General features: G+C 24.6%; 3 protein-coding genes across 5 annotated transcripts; 2 read left to right on the forward strand and 1 right to left on the reverse strand.

The window, feature by feature from the left end:
* The first annotated feature begins 6,044 nt into the window (after positions 1-6,044).
* Positions 6,045-9,365, forward strand: LOC112595688 (transmembrane protein 242). The gene is made up of 3 exons (XM_025340988.1): positions 6,045-6,217; positions 6,312-6,553; positions 9,103-9,365. Exons 1-3 carry the CDS (start codon positions 6,142-6,144, stop codon positions 9,295-9,297), a joined length of 513 nt encoding a protein of 170 aa, XP_025196773.1. The 5' UTR covers positions 6,045-6,141; the 3' UTR covers positions 9,298-9,365.
* Positions 9,366-9,919: 554 nt separating this feature from the next.
* Positions 9,920-12,757, reverse strand: LOC112596567 (mediator of RNA polymerase II transcription subunit 16). The gene has a single exon (XM_025342326.1). The coding sequence runs from the start codon at positions 12,547-12,549 to the stop codon at positions 10,114-10,116; it is 2,436 nt and encodes an 811-aa protein (XP_025198111.1). The 5' UTR covers positions 12,550-12,757; the 3' UTR covers positions 9,920-10,113.
* Positions 12,758-12,943: 186 nt separating this feature from the next.
* Positions 12,944-24,248, forward strand: LOC112594619. 3 transcript variants are annotated; one of them, XR_003114663.1, is made up of 14 exons: positions 12,944-13,134; positions 13,207-13,619; positions 13,701-13,868; positions 14,032-14,291; positions 14,404-14,556; positions 15,658-15,768; positions 16,118-16,265; positions 16,340-16,405; positions 16,483-16,800; positions 16,968-17,099; positions 18,345-18,483; positions 18,564-18,651; positions 19,058-19,162; positions 23,864-24,248. XR_003114663.1 is itself a non-coding variant. In XM_025339511.1 (13 exons), coding segments are annotated over exons 1-12 (1,968 nt in total). In that variant the 5' UTR covers positions 12,945-13,133; the 3' UTR covers positions 18,623-18,651; positions 23,864-24,248. The 3 variants fall into 3 exon arrangements, 2 of the variants coding, with proteins under 2 accessions (XP_025195309.1, XP_025195296.1); XM_025339511.1 differs by lacking the exon at positions 19,058-19,162 and having other exon boundaries at positions 12,945-13,134; XM_025339524.1 differs by lacking the exons at positions 18,564-18,651; positions 19,058-19,162.
* Positions 24,249-25,822: the final 1,574 nt, after the last annotated feature.

Here is a 25,822-nt window from a genome sequence, read left to right on the forward strand (position 1 = left end):
ACCGTCATGAAATTATTCATTAGTATAAAAATCTTTAGTCAAAGATAGTTCTGATACCTAGCAATAAGAAATAATTTTGATAGGAAACTAAAAAGATTAGAACTGATTCAAAAATCAGAATTCCATAACTAATAGTTATAAATATACATAAGTCATTTATATATATACATTATTATATACTATATATTAGCATTTATTTATTTTTATTTAAAAATAACTTACAGCACCATTGGCAATTGTGAATTTTTAATGTAAATTATAGTTTTTAGATAAAATCATGGTATATAATAAATGTTAGTTAAATAATAATACATTTGTAATAAATAATAATTTATGTATCAAATTATTTTTTTCAATTTTGACTAAATTTCTACAGTAAGGATAAAATGTTGAATAATGAAAATCCACATTGAATGTAAAGCGTATTTTTATTGTACATGATATTAAAGTATTTAAATGACTTGTGCTATAAGTGAAATTCTCTTTTTTCTCAAAATAATATATATGCATGTGAAGACAAATAAAAACAAAAATAACTTAAACTCCATATAAATTTTAATATAAAAATATAAGATGCATGTACCTAATACATATTTTTTTAAATTTTTTTTATTATAGAATATGTAAGCGAGAAAAAAAATATTGAGCAATAGTGCATAATATAACGTAAAAACATGTGACAAGTGGGTACTGCTCTGCTGTATATTATATGTATCGAGTGGATCACTATTATGGATGTGTTTAATTTGAATTAATGAATTTGACATATCATTGTTCTCGAAAAACGATTCTGAGCGGAGACAGTCTGTCAGTCATTTCACTAAGTATATTTCATTATATCTATTTTTAATATATATAGGTATTAAAGCCATTAATTTTCTTTAGTATTTCATTAGGTTGATAAAATGTTTTCCGAAAATATTAAATTTATTATATTATTGGTATTTAATTGTTATAATAATATAAATTTATATAGAATTATACCAAGATATATAACACAAAATTTATTTATATCTTTTTAAGAATACCATAAAACAGTAAAAGTAGATTCATAGTATAAATAGATAATAATATCTTTAAAAAAATCAAAAATGTCATTATGTATAGAAAAATTCATAATAGGTATACTTAAAAATATTAAGATCCTACAAATTATGTTTTAAATTATAACAAAATAATTAACAACATAAAAATCTTGTATTCAATTTTAAAAACTTAATACCTATTATAAAAAAAAAAGTTTTTATGCATTTCTAACTACAGAATAATTTATTAATTTTAATAAATTGTATCAACATTTTAACTTACAAAATGCTTATAAAAAATTCTTGTGACTCTAAATTTTCGATATTTTCATTTTCTAATTCAAAAATAACTCATGAGGAGCTATGTATCAAATTTTCAAGTAATTTTACCCAACAAATAATTTTTAATGAATATCCCTAGAAAAAAGAATTAAAATTTCTCATGTCTATAATAATTAGCTTAAAAGCTCAAATGGAATTTAAATGTTTTAAAATTTCTATCGTAAATATAAAATATAAACATTCGATGAAAAATTCAATTACTTACACTCTACAGCTATTCATTTTTGAATTAAACTAAAAAAATAAATCGATTTTATCAAATCGTTTCGCTCAAGAACTAAAATGAATAAACAAATACACACATGAACAATAAAAATAATCTATATCATCTTAATTAAAGAAGTTATTATTATTTATAATTAAAATATTAGGTTTTAAATTTATAAATACAATTCTCATATTCAAATATTGTTAAAATTTTTAAATATAAATTAAACCTAATTTTAAGGTCGTCATATATCAAAACCATAAGACTAAACCTAAGCCCTTAATTTAAGTAAATTAATATATTTTATATCTGCTAACAATAACGATAAATCTATATAATTAAAATATTTCAATCTAAAAATAGCAAACGATATTTTAAACAAATATCATATTCTATTCAATAATTTCTCCATCCTACTATATAATATATCTCTAATCTTTTAAAATTGAACATGTTATATTTGTATATTAAAATTAACTTGTTGATTTTTCAAAAGAAATTCTTTTTAACTTAATGTTTAGTGAATGATATTTTTAAAATGTTTTAATGACATTAAAAAATATATTTATTAGTTAATAGCATTGATTAAATATTAAGTATATATTGTAATCAATGTTAATAGGTAATTTCGTCATTGTAAAAAAAGAAATTCAATTCTTGAATATGCAAAAATGTTATGTAATGGTGAACACTTGAGTATTAGAATGTTTTATAATTATCTTTTGAAACCTAATTCAATAAGATATTTGCTTAGATCTTATAAATGTATAAATTAAGTTACCTAACTTAGCAAATTTGTATACCTACTTCATATTTTTGTAAGAAAAAATCTGTGTTAATTAACCGAAAAATATTAGCTTTCTGAAGTGAGCTGTAAACATTAAGAAACGATTTCCGAGTAAATATTTAAAAATAAAAGAAAGGATCTTAAAATACTGCTATGAGGATGAGACATATTTAGACTCGTATAAATAATATTTCATGTTGATTTTGATCCCAAATATGTTATAAAAAAATCAGGAAAATAGCTTTGCTAATAATGAATTTTAACCATATCGCAATGTTGAGTTAGGATCACTGTAATTATGAATGGGTTAAATTTGAATTCAATGAATTTATCATTTTAAACAAAAACTATTCTAAGCAGAAAGCCAGAAACAGTAAGACAGTCTTTACTATTTTCTAGTTTTAGATTCTGATCAAAGCTACGAATGTTTTATTTTGATAATAATGCCATTACTTTCGTATGAATCTTACCATATTTTGGATTAATACAATAACTGCTTCAATTTAGTTTATGATTACAAATCAGATCTAGCTTATTTAAAAAAAAAAAAAAAACAATTTTGTTTTAATTCAAAATTGAGTAACTTTAGAGACTTAAATTTTTCTTAAAATATATATATATTAGAATTTTTTAGATAATATGAAACAAGCTTAAAATATTTTACCATTTTTATGGGTGGATATACATCTAAACTGATTTGTACCTGAGGTCATCACACTTAAATCGAAATACATTTAACAGTATACGCTAAACGCTGTATACAATCACTGAAACGAATTGCAAACTCAATAGATTCAAATTTGAATTATGTGAATTTTTTCAAGCAACTTTGACCTTTAAAGTTTTGCTCTATCTTCAAAATTGACTGATTGAGAATGAGTTAAATTTTCGATTTATAACATTTGTATTTATCGTATTTTTCAATAGTCTACTTAGAGTTTTACAAATTTATAAGTGATTTCGTATGAATTTTTTTTTAAAATTAAGTATACCATCATAATTACAATTAATTTACATTAATTCTACAGAAATTTTAACTCAAATTTCTTGTAAATGGTATAATTTTGATTAATTAATTAAACAAACTAACACATATCCTATTATTTTAATTCAGTTTTAAAACAAATTTTCATTTTATTGAACAATTAAATTATGTACAGGTGAGTTTTGATTCAATTTTACAATTCATCGTATAAATTACTCGAAGCTGTTACCGTTATTTGTAATGCATGCTTCACACCGTCGCAATACTTCTCTGTGTGTTGCAGAAAATATTTGTTCCTCGGTTAACTGTGCACACGCAATAATTATTTTATTTTTCAAATCTTGAAGATCATTTGGTGGGTTAGAATAGACAACCGTCTTCAGATGTCCCCATAAAAAAAATCCAAAGGTGTCAAATCTGGTGATTTTGGCGGTCATTGTACTGGTCCACGAGTGCCCATCCATCTATGATTAAAAGTTCTCTCTAAATATTCGCGAACAATTAATGCGTTATACGCAGGTGCTCCGTCTTGTTGAAAAAATAAATGTTCGCGAATATTTAGTAGAACATCTTCCATAAAAATGGTGAGTTGATTAGATAAGAAGTCGAGGTATCTCGTACCAGTCAATGTGCCATCATAAAAATAAGGACCGAGTAATTTGCCACCTACAAGTCCACACCAAACGTTTGTTCCCCATACGTTTTGAAAATTAGTATCGTTTGTCCAAAATGGATTACTATCAGACCAATATCAATTAATTTGTATTTATACGATGAATTGTAAAATTGAATCAAAACTCACCTGTACATAATTTAATTGTTCAATAAAATGAAAATTTGTTTTAAAACTGAATTAAAATAATAGGATATGTGTTAGTTTGTTTGATTAATTAATCAAAATTATACCATTTACAAGAAATTTGAGTTAAAATTTCTGTAGAATTAATGTAAATTACTTGTAACTATGATGGTATACTTAATTTTTAAAAAAAATTCATACAAAATCACTTTGAAAAATTCGATAAATACAAATGTTATAAATCGAAAATTTAACTCATTCTCAATTAGTCAATTTTGAAGATAGAGCAAAACTTTAAAGGTCAAAGTTGCTTGAAAAACTTCACATAATTCAAATTTGAACTCAAAAAAGGGGGGGTGCCATTAAAAAAATTATTTTGTTGCGTATGTGCAGAATTTTTTTTTTAAAAATTAAGATTTATCAAAAATAAATGTAATTTTATGTCCTTTATACATTACAAAAAACCCGAATTGCATACAAGGTCATGCGTTCGAAATATTTCGTGTTACCTTTATCGTTGAACACACTATATAGATAATAATAATATGATATATTATAATACCAAAAAGTTTCCATAGAAATTTATAATAGAACAACTAAAATAAAAAAGAAAATATGTTTTTTATCGTTTAAAATCCAATTTCAAAATTTGAATATGGAATAATAATAAAAAAAAATTGTATTTATGTGTTTTTGGAACTTTTAAATTTAACCTAACCTTGACAACCTTGTGCTATATTTTTAAACCTTATCATAATTTTAAGTAATTGCAAAGTCCTTAGCTAAATAATTTAAAAACGTATACTTTTTTACTAAAATATTACTTTCAAAATATGTACGTGGTTTTTGTCAAAATTTTAATTTTAAAAATTAAACACTTATAAAAAATTAATGTGGCTTTATGATAAACATTATTTTTTAATTTCAATAAATCATAAGTAGGTACTTATTATTACTTCACAAGTTATGAGAATGAGATATTTTGTATTAAATTTTCAAGCCTTAGGTGTTAAAAAAAAAATAAAAATATTTCTTTAGATTTAAAATATTCTAATATATTCGTTGCTCCGCTCAAAATCAAAAATAAATAATTCTTACTGTAGCATATACTGGTGTCAATATCATTAACGTTTCTGTATAATATATATATATTTATCTATTTACACGGAGTAAAGTTTTGTAGTGTGGAACAAAAACTTTTAAAAACCATTAAAAATATCTTGATTACTATTGATATGTTAATTTATAATAAAATAATAGATATATTCTAATAACTAAATATTTTTTACAAATCAAAATATGACTGAAATTGATTGACTTCATGATGTATTCTGTTTCAGTGGAATGATATTAATAACTTTAAAGTTTATTACATGAAAATATAATAGCACTAGACTTACAATAATTAATAAGAAGAAATGTAATGAACAGTCACAAAAAAAAAAAAAAAAAATGAAAGATAATATAGATTTCATCAATTTTATTTTAGTTACTATAATTGCCGTTACTTGTTATAAAAAAAAAAAAAAAACGAAGTTCTAGACTCTAGACAGCGTTAATTCCCAACCAAGTGTCACCAATGGGTGATTTCTTAATTCAAGATATTCATGTTATTATTATTTATTATAATATCATATATACTTCTTGTGCTATGTTGTATAGATTGTGTATTTCAAATTGTAAAAAAAAAAAAAAAAGTTACTATAATTCTATTGTACATTTGTATCACGGTATATTATATACCGTGATTTGTATACACTGCGAATTACTTAAATGACCAAATTGATAAGTTAAAAATAAAAATAAAAATCATTATCATTATTTTATACCATGATAAGAACTTGTTCAAAAATGCCGGCTTTAGAAATTATTTAGAAAATACTGTAAATAGATTTTATTATTAATAGTATTCGATTTTATGTTATTGAATTAATTATATTTTGTCATTTTGATTTTTGACTTGTCATACTCATTAAATAGTTAATACACTTTTTAATGGTTAATGTAAGTAATGATGAAAATAAGATTACTAAATTACCACAGGTCGAAAAAAAATCAAGTGATACCATTGGTAGGTATTATTATTATTTAATTACATTCATAAGTAATACTTAAGTCGTTTATAAATTATTTATACAAACATATACATATTATGTCAATTTTAGCATCAGCTGTGTTTTTAACATGCGTTGCGGCTGGTGCTGGTTTATTCGCATTTGCTTCAACTTTGGCATCAGCTAGAAAAACAGATCCTACTATGTTTTCAAAAGGACAATCTCCTCCGTTGCCTACTGCTGAAACAGGTGTACAGTTGGCTATTAGAGCACTAAAATGGGGAACTTTCTATGCTGTTGGCGGCTGTGGATTGTTTTTCTATGGTGTTTGGAAAATGAGCGGTGCTAATGATGCAAGTATATTTCTTCATAAAACTAATATAGTTTAATAAATGTTGCATAATGTAAGAACTAAAAAAAAGGGTATTGTATCAATGATAAAGACTATATAATACTATGATACAACTAAATAGATACTTAATGTATGTTCTACTGCACCATCAATGTTTTAATCTATTTTTTTTTTTAACTTTTACAGAACATCAGCCAATCTTCCACAAAAGATTATTTTCCTATGTTAAAAATAAAACTATTCTATTTTTCCTAAATTTTAAAACTATTTTATCTAATTTTCAATAATTTTATATTTCTTTACTGTGGCTTAAGAAAAAGCCATTTAAAATCAATTTGTATTACTTATGTTTGATTTTAGATTAAAAAATTGTCAATAGATACATACATATAAATTATTATGTTTTATTAGTAAATAACTATTGAAAAATATACATACTTACCATCTATAGTATTTAGATAAACGACTTATCTAAATAAAACATTAATTTTAAACAAAAAAAACTTTTATTAAACTTCAGACTTAAGTCTCTTTACCCACTTTTAAGAATAACCTCAAACTTGGCCTAACTATTACTATTATATAAAACTTTACTAAAACCTGTATGGCCTAATGGTATCTAACCATAAAGTAATGTTTAAAAAAAATTCAAGCTTATCAATCAATAACATTATGATTTATTACAAACCCACTATGTTACGTATCAAATCACTCTTCATTCAGATTTAAAAGTTCAAATCGTTGCAGGAGTAGCATCATTCTCATTTAATCTTTTTTCCTATCTTGCAAACCTTTCAAATTCTCAAATATCTTTGCCCTTAACTCTGTAAACACCCCAGAGAACATCCTGAGAAAGCTAAAGAGAAATTAGTATGAGGACTTACTGATGTAAAGTTTAAAAAAACCCTACAGTTAAAAATAAATATATATTACATCTAACATATTTATTGTACTTAAATTTGTACAAATTTTATATTTCAAATAAAAAGAAAAAACATACCTACCATAAATATAGTTTATATTTACAAATTGGTTATTTGTAAATTGTATTAATAATAATATAAATACATAATATTATGTATGATTGCTTAAGGAATCTTCTTTATAGTACTCTATCACAAAACAAAGTAAAGATAATAAGATGTTTAATTAAAAATTATTACATAAATAAATATATGTTAATCATAATCTTAATACATTATGATAACTTTAAAATTATATACACATTTGAATTGGCAAGTTTAAAATTTTTAGCAAAGAGAGCTACTCCTAGTAGGTCTTTATCTGTTTTTAATTTAACATTTAAAGTTTTATTAAGTATCCATACAATTTTACTTTTAAAACTCTCAGTAAGATAATAAGTTGAAAGTGGTTCTAAATTTCAAAAAAAATAAATAAATAAATATTAAATATAAAGACTCATAAAGCCAAATTAAATAATATTATAATATATGACATGTATAACCAGTGCTTGATTTAGAAAAAAAATAGAAGGGGGACTCATCGGATGTTTGATAAACGAGCGTTCCACACAAAATTAACCATCACATTACCGTGGGGGCAAATAGAAGGGGTACGCTAAAAAAACATAAAAAAGAAGGGGGACTCCGTCCCCCTCCCAAATCAAGCACTGGTATTAACATTTTTGATTTGTTTTTTCAAATTTACTATGGAATTAGATTAAATAAAGAGCTAAATAAATACTATTAGTAATGATCTGGAACACATAAAAATAATTATTGTCTATCTCTTAATAGTAAACTAATTTAAACTTAATACTTGTTTTATTTTTTTTATATATATAAATATATTGTAGTACTTATAATTTATTTTCAAGTATTTTAAATACAAGCATTATTTTATTATAGATAATAAAGTATTAAATAAGCAGTAGCGCCGAATCATAGCAAGCACTATTGACTATTGTGAGGGCATATATTAGACCTACAGTCGCTAGGACTAATCACCCTTATATAACTATTGTTTTAACCATTTGTTGATGAGGTTCTTTACCACTGTTAGTAAGTGGATTGCTTACTTATTCACACAATGAACTAACCTTATTACAATAGTCATAAGGCACTTACAACTTTAAAAATTTTAAAAATAAATATTAATTTTTCTTATTGTATACTTTCTAAGATTATTTGTAAATTTAAAACTGATATATTTTATATTTGTTTAATTCTCAATTGGTATAGGTACTACAGTAATTTTATTATTCTATTTGTCTCAGTATTATTATGTGTATAATAAATTTGTCATAAATGACTAACATAATGACAATATTAAAATCCTTAAATTAAATATTTCTAATCAGTAATCACTGGAATAATTATATTATAAAAATAATTAAAGTAGTTATTGAATAATAGATTCTTGATATATCTTTTAGTTAATTCATATAATTTTGGATACATATGTATTTGTATTTTTACTCCTAAAAAAAATAATTCTGATAAACTATCAGTAAAAAAAGCAAGAAACCTAACCATTTTAACACTATCTTACAAACACACTATATAATATGATTGTATTTTAATTTTACAGATGCACGAGTTTAGATTGAAAATAGGTTCACTTCTCCCAAGGCTTACTCCAACTGTTCATAATTCTCGTACAGAGTTTGAAGGATTAACAGATTTAATGACATATTTGGCTACAGACTATTCAGGACAAACTTCAAAAACTGAAACCATTAATGACTCAAATAATGAGTCTAAAAATGAAAAACCCAAAAATTGATAGAAACATTGTAATGTGTATTACATTTATTATATAGTTGTTTGAATAAAATAAACAAACAATATTTATTTTTTTTTCAAATAATTTACAAACAAAAATACATAACAAAAAAAAAAAAATGGTTGAACAAATAAAATGTGTACTTATAATGTAGCATACTTAATTATTTCCTAACAAGCTTTGTACAGTAATGTTGATTTGTTTATAAATTAGAATATACTTAACCATGTAGGTGTAATCATGATAACAATATTAAATATAAGAAATTTTCATTTATTACATCAAGTTGTCATATTTAATATGAACTATAAATCATCATCATAAGATATTATAATAGTAAATATACATTATTAAACTATTCTAAAATTAATTATATTTAACTAACATTTTAGAGATCAAAATTTAATCTTGAAGATTATTTCATACTAATGGTTTGTATAAAAATACTTCTTAACCTTGGCGATATTATCTGTTAATTTATTTCTTATTATCAAATTCACGGTATAATAGAAAATTTAACAAAATGTAATTATATAATAAATTTTGTTTAAAACAGATTAATCTAACAGATAAAGTAATAATTTTAAATTATTATAATTAGACGACTCAATTGACACAAACCATTTTATAAATAATAATTACTTAAATATTCAATCGGTAATTTATGTCAATCAACATCAAACTACAAACATTAAATTGGAATCATAATCGCCTTGGATAGTTTAAAATTGAAGTTTATTGTTAAATATATTGAATTTTAGGTTTAATAATAATAGTTATAGTAATAATGTAATTATCTATTATTAAACTTACTAGCTACTGCCCACCTACCTTGACTGTCCTCCACCTACCACCACATCGGCAATTTCTTGCCCACCTATTTTCCCATACTCTAATTGCTGCTGTTCTCGAATTTCCTACCAACTGCATTTTACCTTCACATCTATTACACTGCTTCACTGTTAATGGACATTTACCAATGTATACATTCCTAATGACATCATAATCTTTCATGTAATCTGAATGTTGTTTTCCATTTGTCATTGTATCCATAGAAGATGTATTATATCTTAAACAATCCGGTTCTTGTCCAAACACCAGCTTCAATGGTAAATGTTGGTAGTAAAGAGCAGGAGATGCAATTTCATGAATTCCTGCTGCGACCGACGTAAGAGGAGTTATATTAACCTGGCTTTGAAGTGTGTAACATTCGTCAAATAACATATCATCATGTTCACCACCTAGTTGAACAAATCTTGAAAGTAAACGAAATGTAACTGACAATACATCTAAATTATCAATATTTTTAATAAAGACTGGTAAACAATTAGGTCTCAATAAACCCCAAATACGAATCATAAGTAATAACTCTCTTATTGAATTTATGGCATACAAATCATTTAATAAGTTGTATCCAACATTATCTCGTGGCTCTGGTATTCTAGAAACTACATTTAGAGCAAGTTGTGCTACCCATTGAATGAGTTGATGGAGCGATTGAAGAGTGCTAGGTTCTACAGTAAAATCTTTACCACCCAAACTTGGTAAAATTTTGTCTATGTCCACAATAGGTTCTTTAAGTGCATTTGATATATTCTCAGCTGGATCTCGATCAACCATAATGTCACTAACACGTAAAACATTCTTGAATGCATTACATATGGAATGAAGTGTCATCAAATGCATGAGGTCAGAACGCTTTCCTTGTGCTCCTGGCATCATTTTGTAAAGAAAAGAACGAATACTCAAATAGGTAGTGTACTCTTTTTGTTGAAGAACTTGGGATTGTTTTTGGAAGTTTTCACTGAAGCGATTGCATACAGCCTCCAACATGTTCGGTCTTAATGATATAGCCAAATCCCACCAGTCCAGGCCAGTCACTAAGCAATATTCAAGTTGTAATGTGGCATAAGCAACAGTTAATGGTCCATTCAGTTCTGCTACGGAAAGTAGTTGAAATAAATACAAATTCCCCATATTGTCGCAAACAACAAACACATTTCCTAAGTAAGAAATGTCCAAGTCTGAAAATTGAATATTGCTACTATGCTGTAGACCTATTTTTCCTATATTATCTTCGCAATAGCTACTCAATTCAAACAAACATTGTTGAGTTAATTCTCTGGATAAACAACAAACTTGATGATTACTAAATGCAGCCACTACATATTGGCTACAAGAAGATTGATTGTAAGATATAGACATTTTGGGTGTAGCCAATGCTGTTAATTGAGCTCCTACACTAAATGAGCTTTTTTTAATCCAACATACTGTTGGATGGTCTTCAGTAATGACTTTTTTAAAAACTTTGTTAATTGGATTAGTTTTTTTTACTAATTCCCATGTTTCTATAATACACCCATTACTGCTATTGCTTCCAATTACAAGGGATTCAGAACCTTCTCGTAATAAGAATTTTACATGTGAAATAACTCTATCCACTGTTTCGTTAAATGTTAAGAAAAAGCTAGGGAGCCATTGTGATACTATAGTGCAATTTTTTTCATTAACAAGCTTTATTGAGATTTCGTAACAATGTATGGGCGAACGTGGCCGTCCATCAGATGTGACAATCAAAAAATTTCCATTTTGTCGATAACTGATGTCAACAACAGATATACGGTATCTAGCAACAGCCAAACTGTTAGTAGCTGAAATCATAGGCTCTCCGCTATCATTAGTCAACAAAGCAGCAATCATACCTGTAGCAGACACTACTAAACATCCAGGTAATCCTGTGCCACCCCATGTTCGTAAAGATGGTGTAAATCTGACATAGTTGAATTTTTCAAAATAATTGATATTATCTGCCTTTTCATTGACAAGCATTAATTTTTTCCCCAAATGGAAAAATGTACCAGCTATAATAGGTTCACCTCGAAAATCTTTCGAACCAACCTGTACCCAATTGGTAAGGTTGTGATCAGTGCTACAAGTCCATATTGATACAGCTCCATTTTTATCTCCAATTAACAGTGAATATCCATACATATCCCATTCTAAAGTCGTAACAGTACAATTATTTGATGTGATCTTATGGTACTTCCATGGCACATTTAGATCGGCTATGTAAACATGTGAACCCCAATTTATGTTAACATGATCGTCTAGATCGAATGTAGTTACCCAAGCAACGATATTATTAGCAGAGATCTTAGCTAAACATTTGAAACACATATCTTCCTCCATTTGTTCATTTTGAAATTGTGTTTTCCAAGCTTGTTTACGAAATATTGAGTATACCAAGTCCATTGTACCGGGCCGGCGAATTGAGAGGACTTAAAACATAAGTATTTTGATCACTTGCGTATAAACAAGACACGATAAATACACAACAATCAACGAAGCTTGAGAAGCGTCTCAGAATGACTTACGGTGTATTTATACCACCACATAATATAAAAAGTCGAACAACAAAAACAATTGTGTACGTTGGAAAACGAAAGAGCGAAAACTTAAAAAAAAAAGTAAAACGTAAACAAAATGCTTCTTTTTTTATCATCAAAAAACACTATCAACATAACAAAATTGTATTTACACCGTTGCCGGATTGTTTCTCAAAACATGGCTTGTTATCATAGTTTCCACGGTCTCTGCCACAAGGAGTGACAAGCTGCGCCAAAGTAACTTGTGTTATTGTAATAATTGATGTTGTATGTATATTGTATGTACGCGTACCGTGTAGCCGTGTAGGTACTTGGTTCGTACCAATTTATCGATTTATAATTTTCAGTTTTTGTAACGCAGTACGTTCAAAACTGACCTATTTCGATGTCTTTTTCGATATTGTACAAATCGTTGTAATGTCTACGAAAAGCATTTGACAAGTATCAACGAGTTAGTATTCATGCATACGGCGGAAAACTCATATATACAGAAATGTAATATGCAACTCTTTTATTTTTTTAGTGGAAAACCAGTCGATTGACAATAAACCGGCCTTAGTGAGCCCGCCGAGACAAGTTCTGCCTGGTTATGTGACACAACAACCTCCACCACACACTAACCAAATTCACTTGCAAACAGACTTTACGTCTCCACCACCAACACACCCTCATGGATTCTGGCCACAACAAGCTTTTCCAAACTCATGGCAAACACAGTTCCGTATGCCTAGTCCTGTGCCTCAGACCAAAACTACTGTCACAAACACTACGACTTGTAATAATAATTCTCCTACGTTCAGTTCGACTAGTAACAGTACTATTAGATCACCTTTGCCACGCTGGAGGTCATTCAACAACACTGCACGTCAACGAACACCTTATCAATATGGGAATACACCAAGAAACAATTATCCAAGACAGTTCTCTCAAAATGCTGTATGTTAATTTGAATTTGATTTTAATATACCTATATATATATATATAACACTTTCTTTTACCCATCTGCCATTTTTACAGAATGGGAATTTCTTTGCTAATTCTCCGCAAAACCCGCAAACACCATCTTCATCAACAACACAAAACTGGCCACAATTTAATCAAAGACCTCGATTTATACCAAGACAACATATGCGTATGAACAGACCTCGTAGTTCTGTTCAAAATCAATCAAATGGAACTAATCAGGTTAGAGCTCATGATATGTTTTAATTGTTTTTAATATATTTTATATTAAATTATTCTGTCTATTTTAAAAATGATTCTATTTTATGATTTTGTTCCATAAATTTATCACTTAAATTAAATATTTATATTACTTTGAGTTTTACTTAATTGTTGTAAAATGTAGGAAACAAATGCTGTAACAGAGTGCAAAACACGGAAGCGCAAATTAAAATCACAACAATCTGGAGAACCACAACGTGCTCAAAAACCATGGAATCGTGAGGATGCTGTAAAAGCAATTGCTGCTGAAATGGAACTTCGAACACCTAAAAACAATCAACAAATTATGATCAGGTTTCCAGATCATGAAATTACGCGGCAAATTGTTCAGAATTTTCATAGTGATATTAAGTCTGTACATTTCCATACACCATGTAATCCAAGGTAAATAACTTAAACTATTATAATTTAAATTAAATTTGTACATTTCAACTTAAAAATAAAATATTTATTTGGTATAAACTTAAAATTATTTCTACTTTTTATTTCATTATAGATATTGTTATGTGCAAGTACAACCAAGTGCAAATATTGAAAATGTTGCAAATGCGCTAAATGAAACTTTTTTCCAACATGAAAAATTGCGAGTAGAAATTAAAGAAAGTCAGTTTGAAGAAAAAGCATTCCCAGAATGCATTGATCCGTATACGTAAGTCTTTTTGATTATAGATTCATGTAACTACTAAAAATGTATTTATTTTTAAATTTGGAATTTTTTTAGTTGAGATAATTTACAGATTTGTTTTATAATTGATAACTATTACAATTAAATATATCTGTAAAGTAATTATATTTTTCTTCTTTAAATTAAAATATGCATTGTTTATATGGGTACTTATCTGTTATAATATCCCTCCTCCTCTCCCTCAATACACAATACACAATCATCAATTAAATTTACAGTTTTATTTTGAAATTATTATTCAATAATGAATTATTGCATACCTTACTTCATTAATTTTTCAAGTCGACAACAATACATTTTCTTATTTATAATTATTTAGCTTAAAAATTGCATTTTCAAATTTTAAAACAAATACCTCTTGTTAACTTATATATTTAAAATGTATATCTCCATAGAAATTTTAGATCCGATATCTTCATATTTTCTTGAGATTATTTTTACATGTAAGCATTTTGTGTAAAATATTTTTTATTTTGAAAAAATTCAATAGCACTATTTTTATCAAAATATAATGCACACAGTTAATTATAGTTAATATTTTTTACAATTGCACATAGATAACACATTGAACTAATTCATCTGGTGTAAATATAAAGGAAATGTCAAACTCTGTAACAATTAGTCTAATTCATGATATTATTATATTTTCATAAATAAACAAAATATCTCAAATATAAATTTAACAAACAACAAGACATTAAAACATGATATAGCATTTGGAGGAGGGGAGGATACTTTTTTTTATAAAGTTTTCCTGACAAAATCATCTAAACTTAGGTATAATGTACAAAATTTTTAGCTATTTATAAAAACGATATTAACATAATATATAGTAAATAATTTGAAGATAAGCTAATTTAAGACGTCATGAGGACGACCACGTTTTAGTCTATAAGTATTATAACAAATAAATACCTTATAGCTTAATGTATATATGTTTAAATAGTTATTTTTATAAAAGTTCTACATCTCATGTATACAAATTATTAGTATTGTTATTAAATATAATAATAATAATTATTATTATTATTATATAATGGATTATAAAATTATTCATTACTTCAGATTATATCTTGGAAATTTGCCAACAAATATCACATCTAATGCTGTTAAAGATGAATTTCCAAAAGCCACTCGAGTTGACATTGGGTTTGCTAAAAAAATGAAGTACACAAGGTAAATTCTAAACTCTAATATTAGTTAAATCAAATATATTTTGTGTATATACTATTAATATGTTTACTTTTTCTTTGTGTAGTCATAATTATAATTATAAAATAATTTCATATACCTATAACAAATGTTAAAAATAATAAATAATATGTACCTAAAAGATAGAAATCTGTTAAAAATAACATATGTGTAACTTTTTATTGTAAATATCCTTTAAAAAATAATTTTTACCATTAATTTTTATAATTATTTTTCTCTTTATTTAAGTTCAAGAAAGTATACTAAAAATTTCCTAGTGAAAAGTGTTAATTCCTCTAAAACTGTGCAAGTAATAAATTTATTTTTTTATTAGATATGCATTTATCAAATTTTCTAATGCTGAAGACGCAATACAAGCATATAAAGAAAAATATAATTTGGTTATTGATAGCCGATCAGTTGTTTTAAGATTTAGGCGTGGTAAAGGAAATGTAAATCCACCTGGACAAGTTGATAAATTAGTAAGTTTTTATTTTTTTGGATGAAAACTCCTTTTTTGGATTAAAAATTACTTAATTTTATTTTTTATTTTTAGCCAAATGAGATGAATGAATTTGACGTACAAAGTTTACGGAAAAAAATCAAGAGAGAACCTATAGAAGTATACATTACTTTATTTCATAAATGTTAAATTAATTATAATTATTTAATTTTTATAATAATTTATACTATTTTTAGGAAAATATTGAAGAATATGATCCACCTCCAATTAATGTATCCAGAGTAGTTAAGCCTGAAATGATGGAAGAAGATGATTATGACCAAGATTCTGTATATGAATCTCATGTACCATTTGGAAATGATATTAATATTAAATCTGAATGTCCCGATTATGATGATGAATATGATGAACAATTTTATGAAGATGAAGATCCATCAAATGTAACTTATACTTTCCAAAGAAATGAAACTGTCAGTATGGATGTAGTGCTTGGTGATAATAATAGTGCACAGTGCATTCAAACCAATAACAGTGACGATATCACAATACCTACTGTAATTTTGATTTATTAATTTATTAAGTTTTCATCATTAACATATATATTAACTTATATTGCATGAAAAAAAAAATGTAACTATATTAATATTTTAATTTTTATCATTTTTTTTTCTAATTTAATCAAATAGTTGATATTTTATTTAGTTCTTATTATGGATTTTAGGGAGTTGAAGATGAAGATAGACGATGGAATGAAAAACCAGATGATGAAGATGAATTTGAAATGCCATATTCATTCGTATCAAAAAAACAAATACTATCAGAAAATAACAAAGACATTACTTTACCTACAACTGTAAGTTTATTGAGAATTAATTTGACTGCTTTATGTAATATATTTTATGAAAGATTAAAAATTGAATTTGTCTAGATATAAAACCTATTATTTTTATCTTAATTGTATGCAATTAATAAGAAGACATATTATATCTATTTTAATTATTACATTAATGTGAAGTATATTAAAAATTTAATTTTAGACTTTAAGCAGCTAATTGCCTTGATTTCTGCCAAACCAATAAGAAAACTTCTTTCAAGTATAATATTTATTTATTGAAAATTAATATAAAAATTGTGTTAATGATATAATTTTAAAAGCAACTCTACCTAATATTTGTTTACATATGCGAGGTTATTCATCAAGCTAATTATTCCCATTGTTTTATGTATTAATGAATTTATTAACATTTTAATTTTTAGAATTTTTTAAATAATAAAATTAAACTTAGAGAACTTTCTTTCTAATATTCGGTTTGAAGATCTAATTTGAAGGGAGTCTTGTGCTGATACAAATTTCTGTTTTTCAAATGAAAATCCCTCTTTTTTATAGTAAATAATTTAATGAATAACTTTTTTTAGAATTTTGAGTATCTAATTCAAAATTCAAACATGATTTTTTAGTTGTAAAAATGTTTATGTAGGGATAACAGTCTTTAAAAGTAGTTTTATAAAAATATAAAACAAATTTATTATTAAATCTAGTATTTATTACATGAAGATAGCCTACATTTTATTTGCTATAAATACTCATTAATATAAATTATTAAAATGTTGCAATCTCTATATCATCCAAATAAATATCTTTCAGACTTATTATTCTTATTATAATAATTCAGAAATTCCTGTTTGATTTTTGAATTTAATTCTTCAAAATTCATAAAAAAAATCACTTGCTAAATAATTTACTATATAAAAAAAATGTTGTCAATTGAAAAACAGAAATTTATATTTCCATTAAACACAAAATAAAATTTTTTTTTTTTTAAAACAGATTTTTATTTTTAAGGAAAATAAGGGATGAACATATTTGATTTATAACTCTGTATATGTGACCATATAATACTAATTGAAAAATTAATAAATTGAACTAATAGATTGCATGATAAATAAAATTTAAAAATATATGCTAGACCAATCATGACGAGCCACTGAATTGTGTTTTAAGAACCACCATTAGCTCACTATTGATTCATTAAATGATTAATGATTGTTTATGAAATTCAGCAATAGTATTTTATTGTACAAGATTTATTTATTTAAGGATGAAATCCATGATGGCGGGAGTGATAGGGAAGACCAAAGATGGAACAATTCTTCAGATGATGATAATGATGATGGTGGTGCTGAATATAATTGGGAAGGATTAAATGAACAAAAAAAATCTGAAAAACAATCTAAAGGTAAATTTTAAAAATAAAATAAAATTAGTTTTAATTTATTAGTGAATAAAAAGTTGATTAATAAGTAAAATCACAATTAGATTATGAAAAACGAGAATATAACTTTAAAAAATCAGATGACATTAATGCCGTTAAATGATTCAAATTCAAACTTGAAATACACACGAGGTATGTTTTAATAATTTTAGTACTCACAGCCACATTTTTATGTGTATATTTAAGAACCTATTGTACTGGAAAAGTGAAACATTAGTAATATACGATACGAATAGAACTCATGAATAAGATAAGTTTAGCCGATGAGTCATTCGTGATATGTAGAGTGTTTAGAAGGTATATAAATTGCGAACTACTCATAAATATAATAAATATACAAAATGCAAATGCCAAATACAACCAAAATATTTATTATCATCAGGTTTGGGTTATTTGGCATTTTATTCAAATTTATTTAAACGGCACTTCGTTATTATTGGCCGAGATTTCTTTTCTATTTTATTTTGTTTTGTTTTATTAAAATTGATTTTGAATTCCATCTATGAAATCCCCGTGGTTGTTTTTTTTTAATTTACAGTCTTGTTCACTCAATGTGGCCAAAAGGGTATTTAGGTTTGTATCGGCCCGGTATTGGGGCATGTCAAGACGCAAAACTGATGCACGTGTACTGAAGCGACAGAAGGTGAGATCAAATGAAAAAAAAAATGGAATGCACTAGAAAAGTTAAATGAAAACCTAACAATTCTAAGTAAAAATTTTAGTGTCATATTAGTTTAACGGAGTAAAAAATATTTTACTATTTAAGTATATAAAATAAATCTTAAATAAACCATTTAAAAACATTTAAATAATCAATAAACTAGTAGTTTGTTCTTTTAAGTCCTACAAGATAAATGATTCCTGAATAATATGTAATTTCATAAAAACCAATGTAAATAGAATGTAATATGAAAAATCAATTAACTTAAAAAAATACCATTAGTGTAAACAAATATAGGAAATCAGTTGAATATTTTAAATACTGGTTAGAATGAAAAACCCTTAAGCATTTTAGTAAATTTGATTGAATATTTTATAATAGTTACACATTATTATTTTATTAGTTTGAATAATTTATAAATTTTTAACTTTTTAAGTAGGTATGAAAAACTAGTAGAAAACTTACCAACTCTTTAAAAATATAAATTACAATTCAATCTTAAAATGTGATGTATTTAAGTCATTCTATATGTATATATGCTACTGAAGATAATATTTTTGTTTGATTACAGTTAAAATAAAATGTATTATTTAATGTATTAATAAAAAAACAGTTTCAAAAGAAGTATTTGGTATTAAAATTTAACAAAAATACTTTAAAAACTATAATGTATAAGTATGTAATTCTTACTATAAAATATATTATATCATAGTAGATATTAAACTTAAATTTCATTAATCAGGCATCAATTTTTACAACGCTATTTATTAGTTATTTAGACATGTGATGACAAATAATTAATTTTATAGTTAATGTATTACTGTGTATAAATAATATTAGAAGTATAGAAGTTTAAAATAAATTAAATTATAACAAATCTAATAAAATCATGTATACTTACAATTTTTTTTTTTTAATTTCAAAATATTGCAAAGAAAAGTTTAGATGAAATTAAATATAAAAATAGTGTGGTAAATAATTAATAGATCTCATATAAAATCTTCTATTTTTTATTTTTGTAATTAATCACTTAGTTTATTCTATCCAGAACTAAAAATGTTGTATAAACTAAATATTAATATATTACAACGATTAAAATTATATAAAAAATTCTAAGTTGAACATTATTTTTATTAGCATATTATATTACATATTTATGTTGATTCTGTGTATTTTACAACAAATTATAGTAGAGGAGAGATCCATCAAGATAAAACCATTTTGTTAAGTATGGATAGTTAAAATCAAATCTTGTAAATTACCATCATAAATCACCTACGATATATATATATATGGGTGTATTAAAGTTTTTAAATTATTTAGCTTAAAATAACAAAGGTACACTTAAAGATTATAAATAATATTTCTATTTAAATTTTTTTAAGTTTACAAAATAAATTTTGTAATTTATGACAGATTTAAAATATTTATCTTTTAAAAGTGTATACACATTTAAATTGTAATACAGGTATTAGATATTATCTCAATGTTCCTTTTGTGCTTAAAATAATGAAAAGATATTGTTCTAAATAAGGACGGACTGATATCGAGGGGTCCGGAGGGTTAATAAACTGAACCTATTATAATCACATTTTAATTAATAAACATATTTATTTAATAGTGCACAATTAATTTTCATTCATTTGAAAATAAATGGTGTTTTACTATTATATTTTAATATTACATTTTATACTTAAATATGTAAAATTTGTATTAATTAACACTATCAAGGGCCTGGGAGATGATTGCCCCTTTGTCTCCTTGGCCAGTCCGCCCCTGGTTCTAAATGTTAATTATTTCTTTCAATTAATAGTTACTTTAAAATTTGAAAACATAATTTACAAACTTAAAAGTGAACTTTTGTGGTTCAACTTTTTCAAAATATTTAAAATTGTTCAGAACAAAAGATTATGTTTTAGTCTATAAACCTTAAAGATGATCAACTTAATATATTATGTTTAAATACTATAAGCTTAACCAGCTTCATACTTGTTAACAATATATTATTACTTTAAATTAAATATAAATAAAACAAATATCCTAATAGATTATTCTCTGCAAGTTAAGAAACAACATAAACAATTGTTTTATCGGCATTATTTTTATATTCTTATTAGGTATATTTCATTATAATTATAATTTATTTTTTTTGTAATATAGTATTTTTAAAGTGAAGAAGTAAAAATAATGTAAAAATGGAATAAATATTTAAATATTCATCATATGACCAATTAAATTATATGTATATATTAATTAGAAAAAATCATAAAATCTAAACTAGGTTAGTTAATGAGTTGTCCTCTCTACAAGTTTATCTAAGGTGGTACCATTAGATTTTTGGTGTAATGATATTATACCTACATTTATTAAACAAAATAATATTTAAGATCAGTGCAATCAATATTGTATTATTTATAATATATGAGATAGGTCAGTCTTAGGTCTAAAAATAATAATAATTAACAATGTTTTAAAAAGTGAAAATATAGTAAAAGATGGTACAATTTACAGTTTTGATTAGACCACAATCTTTAATGGGATACCTACTTGTAACTCAATGCTGACCGCCATAATTGAGGAATTTGGTCATATTAAGTATTGTAGTAATATACAGTGTTGGGCATAATTGATTAATTTATGATTAAATTATGTAATTGATTACGATTAAATTGTTAAACTACATTAGTTATTAATCGTTTAATCGTTTTTCAAAATAATCAGTAGTCAATAGTCATGATTAAATTTTTGTAATCGTCAATCATTATCGCACAACTACAATTACTGGTCGATAAATTGTACTTATATTTTTATCTGATAATTTTTTAAGGTTTCTTTACCTAAATTTATCTATTAACGTACAGTAAAATATTGTTTGTATTTAGTTGGTTTAGAACATTACTAGGTTATTTTGTTGTTTTTCATCCTAATAATTTATTAAAAACTACAATGAGTGACAGTGAAATTACTATGAATATCATATTAACATATATTATCATTATTTTTTATTAACATCATTGAATTATTACAATGATTTTATTTCTAAAATGCGTTGTTGTTTTTTTATTATATCGTTAATTTTTTTATCATGTGTCAAATATATTACTGTAAAATTAATATTATAATTAATTTTTATTCTTAAATTAAATATAAAATACAATAATTATAGAAAAAATAATAAAGATTAATCATGATTACAAATTAATACATTTTGTAATTGTAATCAATACTATAATTACATTATTACTTTAATTATTTGAAATTATTTTTAACTGTGATTAACGATTACATTAATTTTTATAGCGATTAACAATTATAAAATTTAATCAATATCATTAATCAGATTCCAATTTGCCCAACACAGGTAATATACTTATATAAAAAGTTTTTAGTGAACCTATATAAATATTTATTTTTTTTTTTTTTGGTTATTACTTTTCTATTTGTGATGAAAATATAGATAGATGTTAAATATATTATTTTCATTGATAAATGACCAAGAAGACTTTTATTGAGTTTAGGAAATTTAATCAATATTCTTGAAAATAATAGATTAATTTATTTTTGTTAGATCTTTTAACTTTTATAATTGATTTAGTACTAAGTAAGTTTATCATAAATGGGTCATCTATCATTAAATAACTTAAAATGTATGTAGAAGTAATATTTTGGTATAATTATAAAAATAATTTAATATTGATTTTTAATTTAGATTAAGATTTATTATTGTTTATAATAAATATTAATATACTGTGGCCTTTATAATATTAATACAGTGAAAACTGCTTTTAACAAACACCAAACAAATATGAATTCTATTGCATATGAAAAGTATTGTCGATTTTAAAAAAATGACTTTGATTAATATGTCCAAAATTTGAATCCCTTGTGTTTTCCAATTAGAAATTTTTACTGTATGAGAGGTGGCACTTATATATAATGATTTGACACCACTAGTATAAATTGTATATTTTTTATACTTTACACATACATAAACTTTAAATGTAAATTTATAACATTATAATATTAGGTGAGGAAGGGCATTGGAAATAAATTACTTATTTAATTTTCAAAAAAATGTACATGTCTTGAAGAAGCATTATAGTATAATTACATGTATGTTTTACAACAATAAGAATTAAAACGACACAAAGACACTTTAACTAAACACGTTTAATTTAAGCAAACACACCTATGAGGTATTGGTCATTTGAATTGCCTTCTAAACACAGCTATTATTTTATTTTTTTGTTTTATTTGATTTAATATAGTTTTTAATTGTTATATATTATATATATATTGAAATATTTAGTACTAAAAATATTATTTGTTTAATTGTTATTCTTAGTGGTTCAGTAACTTGCATCTTTATGGTAAATGCGTGTTATACTGTTATCATATATTACATATTTGTTTTATAGTAACCATTGTATGAATGTATGATTTAAATTGTTAAAATTGAAGTAAGATGTTTCTGTACACATAAACGGCATTGTTCTACCAGTTTTGATTAGTTCTTTGGAATTTTAATCAGAAATTTATTAATATAGAATTCCAATGCCCTCTAGTTATGCTCAGAAACCTGGTTGAACATAAAACCAAACTCAATAACGCTCGAGTTACTGTTTACTTACAGAAAAATAACAGGCGTACCACAAGTATGTAATTGTTGTTTTTATTTTGTAGAACGTTGATCACAAGCTGAAAATCAGACCTCAAATGAATTGAACTCACAACACGCCGTCTATTTTCCAAACTGTACTATTGAACTCAATCTATAATAAGGATCCCTTCAGACATTCCTTTGCATCGTGTATGTTTTAAATGTTTTAATCCTTTATATTATCATAGTTAATCAATATTATATCTTGTTGTTAAAACCGTGTGTGTTAATCAGTGTATATAGTTTTAGTAGAAAACTATCTTTCTGTACAAGGTATTCCTCTAAATATTATCGTACTTTTAATTGGCTGCTGGTTTTAAATCTGCGTAATTGGATAAATAAAAATTACTTGTACCAGTTCTAGTTTGGCCAGTTAAAAAAAAATGCTTAAAATTATCAAGGTAACCCTTATAAACTATTTATGTATAGGTGTAGAATAGTTATATTTCCTCTTATAATTTTAGTATAGTATATTTTACAATTATAATACTTATATAGTCAATGTTATATAATTACACACATCACATGTAATATGATATATTATACCATAAACTAGTTCCTCTATATTCAGTGTTACAGATACACATACATTTTATCATATATTATGCCCATATATTGTCATATTTTTTTCTTGATAGTGATGTACTTTCAACATAATTTATAATTTAAATTATGTAAATAGAAGAAAGAAAGTTGTACTTGTGTGTTGGATGTACATGATTAATGTTTGTTAATTGTCTATAATATGTTGTGAAATTTGTGTTTTTGATATAATATTATAAATGTACAGTACACAAAAAGGACGTATCTGTGTTATAAGATTTTTTTGTGAAAGTCATCAAAATTGGAGGTTTTACTGAATGTTACACTTATGTATTGACCGTCATGGTATAATATTGTATAAAAAAGATATTGGCTGAAATAGAATATTATTTTATTTTTTATGGTGTTCTAATAAGTCTGTGCTCATTATTATCGTATTATATTTACATTAATTTTTTTTTATATACATATTAAATTTAGATATTTAAATAGATATAAGCTTATAGTTGTTTTGGCTCCGCATAATTGAAATATATAAAAATTATGATTATAATTATTATGCATCATGCTATAACAAACATATCGGGTAATCAATGAGTATTTATATTATATAGCTTGCTTTAAAATTAAGATTTATATATTTAAATAGTTTACATTAAAATATATTGTAATTAAAATCATAAAGGATTTTAATTTACATAATAAAATACTAGAGATATTTATATAAATAAACTACAAACTCTTTGACGTTTGCAGGTTCTATAAGACTTTTTAGACAAAAACGTATATAGTTATTACTACAATGTATTAAATTTAGGCTCGCGTATAACTTTACATATTTTGATTAGACAATGCCTTATGATTTGTTGGTTCATTTTTCTAATATTAACTTTTCAGGAATTGAGATTTTGAGTAGCTACTATTATTCGCTGTGTTTTTTGGTGTTAAATAAACCTAAATTTGAGCGAGATAATTTGTTTCTAGTTCTAGGCAAAAAAATGTACTAAACTTCATACAGTATTGTCACTATTTTCACATGGGATTTTTCAATGCAAATGTCTTAACTTTTTATAATTTTTATTATTATTATAATTTACTATTATTTTGATCATTTATTGTAATTTAAAATATTTCTTTACTATATTTTATACATTAATATCATTTTACGTGTTATATTTTAAGTATATTCTAAATGTTAATTTTTAAGTTTATTTGCCTATAAATGCTTCAAATTCTAATGTTTCTAATCATTAAATACATTTAAAAACCACAATTTGAATTGTGTAGTCATTTAAATACTGTTTTATATTGTGTTTAATGAGGAGAGTAGTAACTGAATTATTTTACATCGTGTATTTTAATGTGGTTGGTATATTTGAATATTATACCGTAAATAGGTATAAGTTTAAAACCTAATTGTTATACATTAAACAGAATTT

This window comes from Melanaphis sacchari, unplaced genomic scaffold, assembly GCF_002803265.2.
Source record: "Melanaphis sacchari strain LSU unplaced genomic scaffold, SCAv2.0 Contig0_pilon_pilon, whole genome shotgun sequence".
In the NCBI taxonomy this organism is placed as follows: domain Eukaryota; kingdom Metazoa; phylum Arthropoda; class Insecta; order Hemiptera; family Aphididae; genus Melanaphis; species Melanaphis sacchari.

What these genes read in the sequence shown, in the direction of transcription:
- LOC112595688 (XM_025340988.1), top strand. Translation starts at nt 6,142, where the DNA reads ATGGTTAATGTAAGTAATGATGAAAATAAGATTACTAAATTACCACAG. An exon ending in AAAATCAAGTGATACCATTG is followed by an intron (nt 6,218 to 6,311) that starts GTAGGTATTATT and finishes TGTCAATTTTAG; the next exon opens with CATCAGCTGTGTTTTTAACA. An exon ending in AAATGAGCGGTGCTAATGAT is followed by an intron (nt 6,554 to 9,102) that starts GCAAGTATATTT and finishes TTAATTTTACAG; the next exon opens with ATGCACGAGTTTAGATTGAA.
- LOC112596567 (XM_025342326.1), bottom strand. Translation starts at nt 12,549, where the DNA reads ATGGACTTGGTATACTCAATATTTCGTAAACAAGCTTGGAAAACACAA.
- LOC112594619 (XM_025339511.1), top strand. An exon ending in GACAGTTCTCTCAAAATGCT is followed by an intron (nt 13,620 to 13,700) that starts GTATGTTAATTT and finishes CCATTTTTACAG; the next exon opens with AATGGGAATTTCTTTGCTAA. An exon ending in AATCAAATGGAACTAATCAG is followed by an intron (nt 13,869 to 14,031) that starts GTTAGAGCTCAT and finishes TGTAAAATGTAG; the next exon opens with GAAACAAATGCTGTAACAGA.